The 17,592-nt window shown below is 47.7% G+C and overlaps 1 protein-coding gene across 1 annotated transcript in view; it reads left to right on the top strand.

Annotated features, from left to right (window-relative positions):
- LOC149363290 (scoloptoxin SSD14-like) overlaps positions 1 to 17,337 on the top strand; it is a 43,299-nt gene extending 25,962 nt beyond the window's left edge. Inside the window, exons 8-9 of the mRNA XM_089568450.1 lie at positions 14,841 to 14,948; positions 17,191 to 17,337. Of these exons, the coding sequence (XP_089424576.1) occupies positions 14,841 to 14,948; positions 17,191 to 17,337 (255 nt within the window). The remainder of the gene's footprint in view (positions 1 to 14,840; positions 14,949 to 17,190) is intronic.
- Positions 17,338 to 17,592: the final 255 nt, after the last annotated feature.

The following is a 17,592-nucleotide window of genomic DNA, read 5'->3' as shown; positions in this document are numbered from 1 at the left end:
ACACAGTGAACAATCCAGAAAACATAAGAGCAAAAATTAAAACTAAAACATACTGCGCATGCACATCGTAGTCGAGTCATGACTTCTTTTTCAATGAAATTCGAAGACTATATTCCATAGTAGACGGCACTCCCCTATCTCCTTGACCTTATACAGTTGCCACGAAAGCTTGGCTCCTTATGTACGAAATTGATGTATGGTGAAGAAACACGCTCATCTGCATCAGTATAGTCAGGGTAGAAGCTTGGGCGAGTTGGTGATGGTTCACTTGCCACATAGCGCTAAAAAGACACAGACACAAAAGAGACACAGGACGGGCGCTAGCGCCCGTCCTGTGTGTCTCCCTGTGTGTCCGTGTCTTTTTAGCGCTATGTGGCAAGTGAATCATCTGCATCCTTCCTGATCATAAAGGCCTCCCTCATCTCCCTAAAAGTTCGATCAGAGCGATTAAACAGGAGACTTGTCTTTCTAAGTGGGGAAGCAGATGAGCGTGTTGCTACACCATCTATCAGTTTGGTAGTTAAGGGGTCAGGCTTTCTTGGCATTGTGCGAGGTCCAGGAGATAGGGGAGTGCCGTCTACTATCGAGGATACTCTTCGAATTTCGTTGAAAAAGACGTCACGACTCGACTGTGATGTACATGCGCAGTATGGTTTTTAAGTTTTAGCCTTTGTTCTGTTTTTTTTTTTTTTGGGGGGGGGGGGGGTTGCTTCTTGTGCCCTGCTCCTTTATATACTTTTTCCAGAATAAAATAACCAGTTGCTAGTCAGCGCTCGTGTCATCTCCTTTCTTCCTTTTGTGGTGTTTACTGCGTTACTTGAGAACGAAAAAATTGTTTAATGCGAGATGTTCTCACTTCGCCCATTTTATTGATTGTCCGCAGAAAAAAGACGAATTTACGGTAAGAGCCGCAAAATAAAATGAACTTGAAATAAATGAAAATCGGCTGTGTATATACGCTATAATATTCCTTATGAGGTGTAGGACGAAAAGCCGATACATTCTGCACCTACAAGACCCTTCTGCTTGAGCAGTTTGGGAGACCCCGTAGCGCGAGTAATAGATCTTGAACGCAGTGTACTTACGGGGCCCCAAAATTGCCGCCGCACACGCCCGCTACGTTCCCGCGCGCTACTGAGAAATGAAACTGTCATGTATTGGCAGGTATACATACAGACAGATACCTTTCCGTCACATCGAAACCGACTTGCCAGTCCCCCCTCCTTTACTACATGGTAAATGTTCGAGAATCCCTCCACCGCCCATCCCCCACCCAACGAGAGCCTCGTGGGAGCACTGGCTCTCCCTAACATAAAGAACTTACCAAACATATTTTATTTAAATCACCTACTCTACATCGCCTTTATGACTCACGTTATATATCCTGAACCCCTATAGCTCAGTATCTTCAAAAACTCAGCTAATCGTGGCTTCTCACTATAGTAAAGTAAGACATTTGTTCGTGATAGAATGTTTGGGACTCTTCCTGGGGCGCTATCAAAGGCAACCGTTGCGTCCACAGAATTTTTTGCGCCCTTGACAGAGTGATACAGAGGGGTTAATCTGGCGTGCACCATTTGTCCACCAACTTGTTTCAGGCATTTATTTCCAAAGCTACAAACAACTCCTTTCTGGCAGCTATGCTTATTAGGTGAGTAAGCGCTTGCCTGGCTTTTCGGGATATGCTCGCGAGTGCTGACTCATTCTGTTTTCTCACTCTTGGCTTTTACTTACCTGTACTGCCTCTCCACAAGGCAGATGACAAATGTTGCGATCGGTCATTACTTCCTCTACCCATACATCTACAGTCTTACCTAAACTTTCTTGATACTAGTATATTAAAGCGAAGTCAGCGGATGTACAGTGGAGCCCACTTTAATGGCCACAGATATAACGAACGCTCGCTTATTTCGAGCGGGTGTGGTGCTACCGTGAAAATATGCATAAGGGCAACGGAAATTCGTCGCAGATACAACGAACAACTCTGGCCACACCACTCGGTTATAGCCGACGAGGTGGCGTGGTGAACTACCCCGAGGTTGTAGAGGTCGTTCTTCCGCTAAGCACGCAGATGACATAGCGCCTCTCAACCTTCATTACACCGCCTCGGAAAGAACATGTAAACCCAGAAATGGAATTAAGAGGCGGCACTGCTGTGCGCGTCGATGGCCAACGAGGGCAACCATTGCCTACGCGTTCACCGGCTCGGCGAAGCACCCTGCGTAGAATAAGCGCGGTGCGCGTGAGACAGGGGCATCGTCAAAAGAGAAGCTACTGACCAGTCTCGCGGGTCAACTAAAAGAGCGATTAGATAATTTTTGAAATCCTTGCTGGCCATCCCAGTCACGTGGTGTGTATAGCCTGCCCAGTCGTCTCAGTCTTTGGCGCCGCTGCAATGTGCAGGCATTGTCATATAGCTGACAGTGCAATGGATGCATTCTGCGCCACAAGCGCTGCACTACTTCGTCGCTGCATAAGCCCAGTAACGACAGAAGAAACTAGAAAACACGCGTGACCAGATGATTGCAGATTTCTGGCAACGCTTCGTTGATCCATAGCCGACCGGATGTTTCCTCGGATAACTACGTTCCTGCGGACCACAAAATCGCAGAAGCGCATGCTCTAACGGAGACGTTGAACACCAAGTGCGAGCTCTTCCTACTGCCAGGAATCTCATTTACGTGGCCGACCTGCCACCAGTTGCCATGCACACTTCATCCATGATTAGTTATACCCCGTCCCTAAATTTGATAGTTGGCAGCAAGGTCTCGACGAGCAATCAATGACCGCCCTAGATAGCCTGGAAAGAGCCGCGGCAGGCTCTGCTTTGCACAAGTAGGCACGCATAACGCAGCTTTGTAAGAAATAATTGCCACTTTTAGCGGCCTTAGTATTTTTAGCTGTTGTAAGAAGAATCCACATGCTACGAACATCAGATATAACGAATGGAACCTGCGGGACCGTCAGGTTCGCTATAAGTGGGCTCGACTTAGTTTTAATCGGCCACAAAAACCTTTTCACCCTTCAGACATAAACCTTACATGTTTGGACGTACTACCTTCGCGCCAAAGGGGCGTTTGTGCCGTAGTCAGTGCATTTCAACCTGTGCGAGCAACGAGAAACAATTTCACCAATAAAATAATTTTTTTGTCATGATGCTGTATTCTTTTGGGACATACCTAAGCAGTCTCTTAAAAAAACCATTGACATCATACATTTCACTATAACATTTATGTCTGTGATGAAAAACTCCAGAATTCCGTGCGAACCCTTCGTGCTCATAGGACGCAGAACCATCGCGTTCCACGAGGTCACTGTTCAGGCAACAGTGCACTTTAACGCAGGAGGAATGTGCTGCGCAAGTTCAACCTCCTGACTGGTTCCCCTTTCATGGCGTGTGCACCGTTTGGTATTTTCACGTGTGGGCGGACGCAGGGAGTTATGGTGGCATCAGGCCTTATGCCGAGATCGCTGAATTCGACGTGGTCAAGTTAGGCATGAGGAGGGTCAGAGAGGTTCCAAATATTCCATGCAATAACCATAAAAAGAAGCCTACAAGATAGCCGAATAGCCTAAAGCATTTGCAAACAGAGTTTTCTGTTGCGCCTCCATTAGTGCGAATCTCGCTAGGAGTCAGAGGTAAGACTATGCATACTCTTTTAGTTGTTCTTTTTACTGCGTTAGCAGTATAGCCTGCTTTCCCAAAAATAACCCCGCTGCGTGCGTGCATCCTCCATCCTTGACGCACACTCCGGTGGACGACACATCAGGGCATTCACTGGTAAAAATGCACCTTCAAGAACTTCCACCCATCTCAGGACCCCCCAATTCCCACCTGTACCCGATATAGCCGAGGCAGATTGTTTTGAAGGCTCAACGTATTCAATCGCCCAAGCGTTCTAAGAAAAAAAAACACTAACAATCATAAGCCTGTCGCGTCAGACACTAAGAACGGGAAATATGACTGCGAAAAGTAGATATAAGTCGCCAGACAGAGAATTCAAGATCGAGCAGTGCGAGAACAGCGGAGGGAGCCGCGCGCTGGCGACTGGCAGACATTTTTTCTTAGAAGCAGAACAATTTCAGCGAATCGGCATAACGAAATCACTTCATCGTATTTACATTGCATCGCAGTAGCATCTTTTTCTGCGTAATCACCATCGCATGCCAGCGAGCACATGTATTTCCGCATTGCCCTTTTGTGTAATCGATATTTAATTTTTTCCTCTTTAGTACATCTCCGCAGTTGCCAAGAACCCGCCTTTCATTGCTTATTTCCGTCGCGCGCAAACAAGAATATGCGGATTCTAAAAAAAAAAAGAAGCTGCACTAATTTATACATCCTTCTTTTGGTAATACTAGTAGTAATATCTCAGGTTTAACGTGTCGAGTAGACATTGGGGCTATATGACAGACGGTGTAGTGGAGGGCTCCAGATTAACGGAGACCAGCTGGGGATTTTCGACGCGCGACAGAGCACGCTGGTTTTTGTATTTTTGGAATCAGCAGCCGAGCTCTACAGCCATTGACCCATTTTTTTTCTTTATTGCCCTACAGGCTCATTGTGAGGGGTTTTATTTAGAACTTGCTGTCTAAGACAATGAGCGCCTACAAAAGTAAATGTTGCACTACCCACTGCGGTTGCTCAGTGGTAAGGGCGCTCGGTTACTTATTCGATGTACGAAGGTTCGAACTCGTTCCCGGCGGCCACGTTTCGATGGAGGCGAAACGCAAAAGGCACCGTATGCTGCGCGATGTCAGTGCAAGCTAAAAGGCAACTGCGTCACCTTTTGAGAATTTCGCGATACTCAAGGACTCAAATCTACACAGGTTGTATGTAAAGGATACTAAGTTTTTTGCACTATCATTTAAAATAGTGACGTAATCGACGATTAAATTTTGCACTTCTCCTCAAAGCAACAAAGGAGTGCGGGGAAGTTCAGTGTGATGTCACGGAAGGTATGTGTTATAGTTATGTTAACCTATCCTGGAGGGCGCCACGGGCTACCCTAGCTGTGTATATAATGACGCAAATAATCCATTAAAAAGGTCTTCTTCGTTCGGCTACTGGCGTCGTGCTTGCTTGCCTGGCTGCTGCTCTGCGTGTGCCAGCCGGCGATACAACAGTATGATTTTAAATTACTGCTGCCGTCAACCACGCCCTGCCGTGCCTCGTTGGACGCTTCCATACAACGTTCGGCGGGCTTTGACTTCGGTTCCGTTGGTATTTTTTTCCTTCAAAGCAGGCGTTTATGCGTTGAAAATGTACGGGTAGGTTCGATGACGTCATCATGCGTCCCCCACTTAGCGTTGTGCGCTGCGGAGAAGTTTGAAGGCCGTCGCAATTTCAATAGGTGATTACGTCACCGTTTCAAATACTAGGCCAAAAGGACTTCGCATACTTTACCTGGAAGTCTCCTTTCAAATAACGCCATAGATATTAGAATACATGGATCACCGGGTGGTATTCGCCTACTGCCACTAAATAATTTAGAAAATAATTTTTTCTCCCATGCTGTGTCGGTTTCATCAACCGAATGATGGCTTTGACGTGAGTTCAGCATTAGGTCACGTGAGGCACGGGAAAACTAATACAAACGCTGATACGTTGTTTTGACTCACTGTAGCACTTATATCAGCCGACTTCAACACATATGATTACAACGAACGACGTATCAGCAGTTATATTGCCGTTTACAGCACCTCACGCGACCTAATTTCCACTACACGTCACAGCCATTGTTATGTTGGTGAACCCGAAACAGGATCAAGAAGAAATTCAAGCATAAATTATTTATTATGTATTGGTGAATACCACTCGGTGCTCCATGTACACCGACGTCTAAAGCATCGTTTGAAAGAAGAAAGCACGCAAGAAAAAGTTCGTGTCTATAGTACTTTACTGAGTTAGAGCAGTCCTAACACTTTGAATAAAGATTTACGCAAATATGTAAAAGGGAGGAGTAATAACTCAAGATTTCGCATACACCTGATGTACAAGTGTTTAAAATTGGCGGCAGTACATTACAGAAGCGTCAATTAAGCTTCTTCCCAGGCACCAGACCTCCTGTAAGTTTGCTGTCGCATATACTGGGTACCATTTTCGCACTTCCCAGCGCAGACTTATACGGGTGGGTAAGTCTATGCGATAGATCATATCATTTTGGCGGAAAACAAGACGTATGCCGGGATGCAAAAAAAGTGGGGCTGAACCGGGTCCCGAACCGGTTCGGAACGGTTCCTTTGAATCGTTCCGGTTCGGGTTCAGTTCCAAGATGGCGAAAAAAATATGGGTTCGGTTCGGTTCCTGTTCCGGGCGAAAATTCGGGTTCGGTTCCGGTTTCGGGTTCGGGTTCAGTTCCGGTTCGACACCCTGCCCGCAGTCCATCGTGCCGCGCGCGCCGATAGATGGCGGCTGGTGTCGAGAGTAGGAGCGCGCCAGCAGCCTGCGTGTGAGGGTAAAAGAATCTGGTCAAACCCCCGCATCACCGTACGAACGTGCCTGCGTGGTGTAGTGGTAGCGTGTCTGACTCATAACCCGAAGGTCACGGGTTCGATTCGTGTGTAAGTTACATATGCGCGGTTATTAGGAATACAGCGATGAGTCTGCCGCGTTGCAGCTGGATAGGAGGAAGACGGCGGCCGATGGCCCGTGCGCTTGGCGCGTTGCTCACGGCTGCTCCGATCGCTGAAGATCCGATGCGCCCCTGATGTGGCTGTCGCTATCTATGGGAGCTTCTTGTAAACCCCACATGTAAACCCCAACATGCTACTGAATATTCAGCATACTTAAAAACGCTCAGGAAACGCGTTGATATTGAGGTAGCTTTGGTATCTCTGCCTCTGATGGACTTTTATCGGGCACGGAAGGAAAAAAAAACAAAAAAACGGACAAACTCATCGCATTGGGCTTCTTCAGAAATTTGGCTTGAGAAATGTGAAAAAATGCTCAAACATTTTACTCCAAAACTCTAAACAATGAAAGTGACTTACGCTTCCCGACAAACGTTAACAGAGCGGAGTAAAGACCGCCTCGCATCTTATTAAGAACAAAAACCAGGTTGAGTAATTCTCAGTGTTCCTTTAAAGGTTACCGCTACAGCGTTTGATACTGTTCCTAGCTAGTGTCCGAATATAGTTTGCGCTACGTAGCCCTCGCTCCAAACTTAAAGGCGTTAAATTTCAGAATCAATCTTGGTCTGTCTGAAACTGCCATTGCATCCTTCTTGATTCGCCCTTCTTGTGTGCGCCTTTCCATTAAGACTACTCCTCAGATTATATATTATATATATATATATATATGACAGAAGCCAACAGCCACATAAACCAAGGGGCACAGGGGATTTTTTTTATTTATTTTGTGGTGTTGATCAATTTAGAATATTACTGAATATGTTATCGCTTAAAGAAAATTGATTAGAAAAGCAGAAGAAAAAACAACCACATGCCGCCGGTGGGATCCGAACCCACGACCTCCGAATTACGCGTCCGGTGCTCTACCTCTGAGCTACGGCGACGGCTGTCAAATCTTCTGCTTTCGGGGGTATTTATGTTTACAAGTAACCTAACCTTGAGAGTGTTCATCAGCGCCACCCACGTTCATAAGCGGCGGACTTAGAACGTCCTGAGTTACCGCAGAGTGTGACGTAGAACGTCATCGAACGGAGTGGGTGGAAGCTGCGTGAGAACCCTCTTATGCCTCCTATGGCATCAAGGCTACCAGAACCGAGGCCCTCGCTAAGCAATTAAACAAGGGAAGGGGAATGAGGGGCTATATATATATATATATATATATATATATATATATATATATATATATATATATATATATATATATATATATATATATATATATATATATATATATATACAATTATCTTTAAGGGATAAGATATTCAGTAATATTCTCCATTGATCAACACCACAAAATAAATATAAATAAAATTCCCTGTGTTCCTTGGTTTCTGTGGCTGTTGGCTTCTCTTAATATATTGTCGCAAACCCCCGCCATTCAGGTCAACAGAGGCGCGGGATCCCCATTACGGTTACCCGTCGAACCTCTATGAAATTTGAGTACACAGTTAAAAGTTAGGCCGGTCAACCCGTGAAGCACGTGTGTCGGTGTGGGATTGACGAATAAGTTCACAGTAAGTCACCGTTCTCTTAAACAATTGGATATTTACAGCTGGTAGTCCAAATTACACTGCATAATAATCGAACAAACAGAAAAAAAACGACGATGAACAAACACTGCGATGAAAGAAGAATGTAACGAAAACGAAGTGAATTTAACAGATATAGTAAGTAGGGGCAAGGGTTGCACAGAATAAAACTGTAAAATACTAAGCTAGATCAAGGTTTAAACAAATGCGAAAACACTGTTCAATTGAACGAGAGTCTTTTGCAAAAAAAAAAGAGTTCTCACAGCTTTCTTGTTCGATGGAGCGTCGTAGCTGCAGAGTTCAGTAGCGGCGGTCGTGCCAGAGGAGGAAGAACGAGGAGTTGATCGCGGGATCGGCGAAGAAAAAAAAAAAACTTTCCCCGAGCGAACGGCCGTTTGAGTGACCCGAGAGGCTACACCTCCCCAGAGCCCACTGCCAGGGCAGGCGGCGGTCTCCCCTTTTATTCCCTCTCCGGGTCGAGCGGTGCCCCCTCGTCCGGACGCGCGCCGTCCCGTCGCTGCCCCCGAGGATCATGTCGAGGCATGCTCGCAGGAGCTGGGAGATCCCGTAGTTTCCGCTGCTCAGAGGAGCGGCGAGATCTCATATCTTCCGCTCTACAAGTGAGGCAGCTTGTGACATATATATATATATATATATATATATATATATATATATATATATATATATATATATATATATATATATTGTTACGGCTATAATCTTTATAGCCGGGGTGTTCTAGCTGGTTCAACAGGCCAGCGGCGAGAGGTTCGATCGGCGTCCAGCGGGGCACAACACTCTCAACCTCTTCTTCCTTTGTTCTCCGGCCTTGCCCTTCCTGCGTTTCTCCAATCCCGTAACACTTCCCCCGTCGCAGGCGAAGCCCGCTGGGCGAGTCAGGCATCGGCACGTGGATGACAAAGTTTCAGCCGCGCGACATGGGTGAGTTCTGTGCGGGCAGAACGTCGGCCGCTTGCGGTGACGCGCGCAATCCTATAAGTGAGGTCACTGAGTCGCTCCAAGATGACATAGGGACCGGTATAGTTCGCGAGCAGTTTCTGGCTTAAGCCACGCTTCCTGAGTGGACGCCAAACCCAGACCAACTCGCCAGGGAGGTAGGTGACTCGGCGATGATGGTCGTCGTAGCGGGCTTTGGAGCGGTCCTGTGAGGCGAGAGTTCTCAGGCGGGTTAGTTGGCGGGCTTCTTCAGCATTGCAGAGGATCTCAGCGATGCCAGGGCAATCGTCGGTGGAGAACGGAAGTATAGTGTCCAGGGTGTGTCGTGGAGAGCGGGCATAGAGGAGGAAGAACGGACTGTAACCCGTAGTTTCGTGTTGAGCGGTGTTGTATGCGTATGTGATAAAAGGTAGGATGGAGTCCCAGTTTTTGTGGTCAGGAGCGACGTACATGGAAAGCATGTTGGTGAGTGTCCGGTTGGTTCGCTCCGTTAAACCATTGGTTTGTGGATGATAGGGGGTAGAATGTCTGAACTGCACTGTGCACAATCGAAGGAGTGCTTCAACAATATCGGCGGTGAACTGGCGGCCATGGTCGCTGATTACGACTCGCGGGGGTCCATGGCGCAGGATCACAGAATGCAGCAGAAAGACAGAGACGTTAAATGCAGTAGCCGAGGGGAGAGCAGCTGTCTCACAGTAACGAGTGTGGTAATCTGTACAGACGACAATCCAACGGTTGCAGCCATGGGACTTGGGAAAAGGTCCCAAGAGGTCTATCCCAACCTTCTCAAAAGGAGATCTGGGAGGCGTCACCGGGTGAAGAAGACCAGGAGTAGGACCGGTGGAACGTTTGTGACTCGCACACTGTGCACAACTAGCCACATACTTCTCAGTCGTATCGCGCATACGTGGCCAGTAAAAGCGCTCTTGGATGCGGTGGAGTGTCCTCGCAGAACCCAGGTGTCCCGAAGTGGGATCGTCATGCATGACACGCAAAACAGATGAGCGTAGACTTTCAGGCACAACCAGAAGGAAACGGAGACCAGTTGCGGCGTAGACCTTCTTGTAGAGAAAACCATCGCGTACACAGAATGCACAGGAGGTTGTAGGGGCCTGCGCAGCGGTAAAGAATGACGTGAGATGCTGATCCTTCCGTTGCTCCTCATGGAATGTACAGGCATCGGGGAATTTAGGCTCTACGGATGCGATGTAGTGGTCAAAGTCGTCGGCGTCACATTCCGTCGTTGCAAGCGGCAACCGAGAGAGACAGTCTGCGTCAGCGTGTCGGCGTCCACTCTTGTACGACACTGTATAATCAAACTCTTGCAAACGGATTGCCCACCGTGCAAGACGGCCAGATGGGTCACGGAGGTTGATCAGCCAACAGAGGGAATGGTGGTCGGTAACCACTGTGAAAGGTCGCCCATAGAGGTAGCAGCGAAACCGCTGAACGGCAAAAACTACCGCAAGGCACTCCTGTTCAGTAATGGTATAGTTACGCTCAGATTTGCTCAGGCAACGGCTGGCATAAGCAATGACGTGTTCCTTGTCGCCATAACGCTGAATTAACACGGCACCAATGCCAACACCACTGGCATCAGTATGCACTTCTGTTGGGGCAGAAGGATTGAAATGGCGGAGAATTGGATGCGATGTGAGGAGAAACTTAAGCTGACGAAAAGAAGAATCGCACTCAGACGTCCAATCATAGGGAGCGTCTTTGTGGAGCAAGCTCGTGAGCGGGTGAGCGATGTCAGCGAAACGGGGAATAAAGCGGCGAAAATACGAACAAAGTCCGAGGAAGCTGCGAAGTTCCTTTGCAGTCTGAGGTGTTCGAAATGATGCTACAGCCGCGGTCTTCTGCGGGTCAGGGCGGACACCTTCACTGTCGACGAGGTGTCCGAGCACCAACGTCTGACGTTCACCGAAACGACATTTCTTCGAATTAAGCACCAGACCAGCGCGTTTCAGGCAATCCAGCACAAGGGCGAGGCGTTCGTTGTGCTCATTGAATGTCCGGCCAAAAATGACGACATCATCGAGATAGCACATACAAATATGCCATTTCAAGCCCCGTAAGATCGCGTCCATAAATCGCTCAAACGTTGCAGGAGCATTGCAGAGCCCAAAAGGCATTACGTTAAATTCAAAAAGGCCGTCCGGTGTGATAAAAGCGGTCTTCTCTTTGTCCTAGGGATGCATAGGGATCTGCCAGTAGCCCGACCGTAGGTCAACGGATGAGAAGTACGATGCAGAGAACAGGCAGTCAATGGCATCATCAATCCGAGGAAGCGGGTACACGTCTTTCTTTGTTACAGCATTCAGGCGGCGATAGTCCACACAAAAGCGCCATGTACCATCTTTCTTTTTGACCAGAATGACAGGAGCGGCCCAAGGACTGCAGGACTCTTGTATAACACCCTTTTGCAGCATATCCCGAACTTGTTGATTGATGACCTGTCGTTCTGTTGGGGACACTCTGTACGGCTTCTGTCGAATTGGGTGTGAGTAACCGGTGTCAATCCTATGCCGTGTACGTGACACGGGAATGCTACGGGAACCACTGGGCTCTGAAAAGTCAAAGATAGACGAGTATTTGACCAGCAAGGCTTCTAAGGCATCACGCTCGACACTGTTCAGAGACTTGCTGATCATCCGACGCAGCTGTGAGTCAGTGGCTGGAGTAGCAGCTACTGCGTCTGGTGCGTCAGCAACTAAAGCCACCGAGGCAGGGACATCTTGATTACACGTGGCGACCTTCATGTGAACTGGTAAAACAACTGGTTGCGAAGAACAGTTGATGGCCCACAACTGGGTCCTCCATCTGTGCCGTCTGAAGTTCCCGTTTATCAAAGTTCTCCATTAGTAGTCCCCTCGATGCCTGGGCTGAGTTCTGTAAACACTGCACACACGTCCAGGTTCGGTGGACCCAGTCATCCCTATCACTCCTACCCACGCTCGGCGGACTTCGAATTGAACTACGATCCAGATTATGAACATCGTTCAAGACCGCCTGCACCCTCCTTCCGGCGCCCAGCCAGAAGGCCTGAGGACGCGCGTGGGTATTCAGTGCTTCCCGCCTCGTCAGAGTCTTCAAGCGAACAAGCTCGTCGTCGCACCGCTCCCGTTTGCCGCCGCTGCGGCATCGAGGGGCACATTGCTCGCTATTGCTCGCTAAACGGGAACTTCAGACGGCACAGATGGAGGACACCGTGCATGGGGCTCGAATCTCAGAAGTTCCTCGCGAACAATCTGGCGGATCGTCGTTGAGAGATCCGTAAAACGCTCTTCGACGCTGGCCACAGTTGGAACGTTAGCCAGTCGCCCAAATTTAGGCGTAATACGACGAGTCTTCAACGTCTCGAATGTGCGGACGTGCCGAATGACGTCTGAGACGGCCCCCAAGTCATCTTTGGTGATTAGAAAATTGTACACATCTTCTGCAATTCCCTTCAGAAGATGTCCTACTTTATCATCCTCGGTCATATTAGCGTTCGTTGTTTTGCATAACTTAAGTATTTCTTCTATGTAGGTCGTGCAAGTTTCGCCCGGTAACTGAGCCCTGTGTGCCAGCGTTTGTTCGGCCCGCTTGCGGCGCGCGAGGCAATCGCCAAAACACTGTCGCAGTTCAGTTACGAAGCGGTCCCAGGTGGTGAAGGAGTCCTCGTGGTTCTCAAACTACACCAAAGCTGTATGGGTCAGAAAGAAGACCACGTTGGCTAGCTGAGTGGCGGCGTCCCAGCGGTTATAGCGGCTCACCCTTTTGTAATGGGTCAGCCATTCCTCCACGTCCTCGCCTGCTGCTCCGGCGAAACTGCGAGGCTCCCGATAGTGCTGCGTTGAACCGGTCGCTGTGGCCACACGCTGGTCTGAAACTTGGATCGCAGCGTCACTTCGTGCTGCGGATGGCTCTTCGGGAGACTGCATGGTTTCGGTCAGCGGTTCCAGGCCGGCAAGGCGACGACGCCGGCGGGGCTGCTCCAGTTGTTGCTGCGCCGTTTTGTTGCTGAGATCGTTACCCGGCTCCTCCACCAAGATGTTACGGCTATAATCTTTATAGCCGGGGTGTTCTAGCTGGTTCAACAGGCCAGCGGCGAGAGGTTCGATCGGCGAGCGGGAATCAGCGTCCAGCGGGGCACAACACTCTCAACCTCTTCTTCCTTTGTTCTCCGGCCTTGCCCTTCCTGCGTTTCTCCAATCCCGTAACAATATATATATATATATATATATATATATATATATATATATATATATATATATATATATATATATATATATATATATATATATATATATATATGAAAGAAGCCAACAGCCACAGAAACCAAGGGGCAAAGGGGATTTTTAATTTATTTACTTTGTGGTGTTGATCACTTTTAGAATATTACTGAATATGTTATCGCTTAAAGCTAATTGATTAGAAAAGCAGAAGAAAAAACAACCACTGCCGCCGGTGGGATCCGAACCCACGACCTCCGAATTACGCGTCCGGTGCTCTACCTCTGAGCTACGGCGACGGCTGTCAAATCTTCTGCTTTCGGGGGTATTTATGTTTACAAGTAATCTAACCTTGAGAGTGTTCATCAGCGCCACCCACGTTCATAAGCGGCGGACGTAGAACGTCATATATATATATATATATATATATATATATATATATATATATGAAAGAAGCCAACAGCCACAGAAACCAAGGGGCACAGGGGATTTTCAATTTTTTTATTTATTTATTTTGTGGTGTTGATCAATTTAGAATATTACTGAATATGTTATCGCTTAAAACTAATTGATTACGAAAGCAGAAGAAAAAACAACCATATGCCGCCGGTGGGATCCGAACCCACGACCTCCGAATTACGCGTCCGGTGCTCTACCTCTGAGCTACGGCGACGGCTGTCAATTCTGCCTTCGGGGGTATTTATGTTTACAAGTAACCTAACCTTGAGAGTGTTCATCAGCGCCACCCAAGTTCATAAGCGGCGGACGTGGAACGTCCTGAGTTACCGCAGGTGTGACGTAGAACGTCATCGAACGGAGAGGGTGGAAGCTGCGTGAGAACCCTCTTATGCTTCCTATGGCGTCAAGGCTGCCAGAACCGAGGCCCTCGCTAAGCAATTAAGCAAACAAGAGAAGGGGAATGAGGGGCTCGTTATAAATATGAAAGAAGCCAACAGCCACAGAAACCAAGGGGCACAGGGGATTTTCAATTTTTTTATTTATTTATTTTGTGGTGTTGATCAATTTAGAATATCACTGAATATGTTATCGCTTAAAACTAATTGATTAGGAAAGCAGAAGAAAAAACAACCATATGCCGCCGGTGGGATCCGAACCCACGACCTCCGAATTACGCGTCCGATGGCAGCACCTACCTTGGAAGGGCAGTGGCGCATCGCTTCACCGCTGCACCACTGCGCCAGGAGGAGTGGTAGGAAGGTTCCCGGGGATCTGCGAATGGAGAGCATGACCTATTCCGCACATATGGACATCTGCCCGTTTTCGCTATCCGAAGAAATGCAATCGGTGAACACTGGATCTGAACACCGGAACCGAACTGCTAGCACACCTAATTCGCATTTGGCCTAACCATGCAAATCAACCGTCATTTGTTCGGGAAATAAGCGACACGAAATTTCCGCTAAACACAGCTTTCGTATTGCATGCACTTTGCTCCGACAGACGCTGCAGCGGACGCCTCGTTTTTTTTTTTTCCTCGCAGCTTCTGGGCTGCTTACAGGGCATCCAGGCTTCCGTCTGCGTCCGAGAAAAAGAGAGAATGGCACCCGTATTCCCAGCAGGCACGGACGACACGGTTAAGGATATCCAGGTACGTTGTGTACGCATCCGTTCAGCCCTCGCGTCTACACTGAGCGGGTTTGCCAGCAGGGTTTTCTTTTTCCACATTCTTTGCTGGCCAGTAAAAGTTGCCGGAATCCGGACGGGCTCTGGGGACAATGCATTGCGCTATGGGCAGCTTGATGGCATTTGCACCACTCGAGACGGAGGTCGGGAGAAGTCTTTGTTAAAAAAAACAAAAAAAAACACAACACCCCATTTAGAAGGAGCAAATATCGTGACCAATCCAGTTATTCCTGTTCAATTACAACATGAAACTGTAAGTACTGAAAAACGACTGGCTCAACGGCTGTTGAAGGATGCCGAAAGGCGGCAGCGATGAGCTGTGGAGGCAGTCGCTGCTGCTTCTGCCTCCGCCAGCCAATACTTCAGTGATGGACGAAGAGGTTGAGTACAACCTGGCTACAGTGTTCTCGAAGGCTAAACACTGTAACCTAGCTTAGTAACGCGGCATATCAAAGCTTTCGCTTGCATAACCGGGCTTAGCCGAGCTAAGCCGCAGCCATTTTTGTATGGGTGGAGATATTTTGCTACATTTTTGACGTCTGCACAGTTACCCCTATGATGCCTGCCGTACACCCCGTATGACGCAGATTTCCGAGACAAAGAAATCTAAAATTTCGGCTGGTGTACTGAGATCACTAGATGATGACTTTTTTAAAAATATACTATTTCTGTATTTCGCCGTCCGAAAAAAAAAATTATTCGGATGCAGGCGCGCAAGAAAATTCACTTCTGCGTACTCTTGCTACTTTCTCTGCTCGTATTTGTGTCGGGCTATGTCCCCTCAGGCTTCTGGGATTTTCAGCAAGTTGTTTTGACTGACATCACAGCGAACTGGCATTTACTAACGTTTGATCCAGGACTCAACCCGTCTGTGCACGTACGAGCACTTCACTGTTCTTTGTCAAGCACAAAATTGTTTGAATTTGATATTTTTTATCTGTACAGTAATGCTTTTCTTTGTTAATATTCCAGTTTCTTGCTCACATTTCTGCAATACGAACGCCAGTAAAGACAAAATTCTTGAAGTTACAACTTTTTCGTCATTTTCATTACCAAGGCTGACTAGAAAAATTTTCCAAGGCGCAACTCAAGTTCAACGCCATGCTTAGACAAGTGGAGCCTATGAGGCTATGCAGCAACAGAAATGAGAGTAGAGATCGTCCAGAGCACAAGTAGTGCATATCGAAGCTGCTGCGAAGTTCTCTATTTTAGCGCACTGTTGGCGGGACACAAGTGATCGCAAGCTTCTGAGAACCGAAGGTTCTGCAGCTTGTTTACGAGAACCGTTCCGGCAGCGTATTCGCCAACTGCAGCCTGTACAGCCACAAGGCTTGAAACCACGGTGAATTGATCACGGTGACTGAAGATTGTCACAACGGCTTACCTAAAAGGGATAATAAATCCTCTTAAATGGCGTTATATGCCACTAAGCATCACGATTTGCGACCTAAAAGGGAAAAAATTGAAAAAAATGAAATTAAAAAAAAAACAATAAAATTACAGTACAGAGAGCGGAGTCGAACGGCCGACCTTCCATACGCAACACGTGCCTCTAATCCACTGCGCCATAGCGGCGATGGCAAGCCGTCGTTCTGAATGAATATTTATAACCAGCCTTAATGTGGCTGCTACCTGCCGGTGGGCGGCGCTGTCATCGCTGGCTGTACCGGCTGCATTTGGCGAACACGCGTTCCGGCAAGACGTAGACTAACCCTTGATAAGTTTTGGCTGTAGTATACACCGCAAGTGCATCTTGAAGTGGTATACATCTGCTGCTCTTCGTGTAGAGGCTTCTTTACGAGAACCACTTCGGCGTGACGCAGGTCATTGCTTGATGTCAGGGTTTGACGGCAGACATACGTCTGAAGTGCATCTTGTCATAGTATACATATTCTGTTAACTTTGTACAGCACTTGCGCGAGTGTTTAGCTAATTCAGGCTAATTGTCGTGGCGTTTTGTAGTAAAGGTTCTCTATTCTTCTGGTGGAAGGGGCCAAGGGTAAAGGAGAAATGACTGGCGGACACTGCGCCAGGAAGCCGTGTTCGCTATTCGACACGTCTGCTATTCGCTTCGCCGCATGACAACTTTAGTTAAACTAATTTTCCATGCATTCACAAACACGGTTAACGCAATGGGCAAGCCGTTTCTGTCAGTTTGTATCGGTGGGTTCAGCAAAGCGTCATCCATTTTTTTTTTTTTTTTGCAGCCCACTGCCAGCGGAATATTTGCCAAAAAGCCATTTGTGTCCTGGCTGGCTCCGAGCGACAATGTGCACTGCGACGGAAGTAGCGGCGGAGGGACGGTGACCGTGGATGAAAAGATGCAGGCTTATGAGAAATTCAAAGAAAATTAAATGTCCACTGTCTGGTCGCACGTTGGGACGGCTGCATTTTGAATGTTCGGAAAAGTCGACACGGTGCATGTCTTGCATTAACCTCTAGGCGTGCACGGACTGCTACCACCTTTGCCAACTTCAAACACAATTTTGGACAAAATTTCACAATTACAACACGTAGTTTACACTCCCGATTGAACGACCGAGGGAGACTAGGCTACGGTTTAGAGTCAGGTCTTTGAGTTCCTCAAATACTGCTAGATCGAGGTCATC

Source organism: Amblyomma mixtum, chromosome 2 (assembly GCF_055824585.1).
Source record: "Amblyomma mixtum isolate Tamu chromosome 2, ASM5582458v1, whole genome shotgun sequence".
Lineage (NCBI taxonomy): Eukaryota > Metazoa > Arthropoda > Arachnida > Ixodida > Ixodidae > Amblyomma > Amblyomma mixtum.
This window is presented reverse-complemented; position numbering and strand designations above follow the sequence as displayed.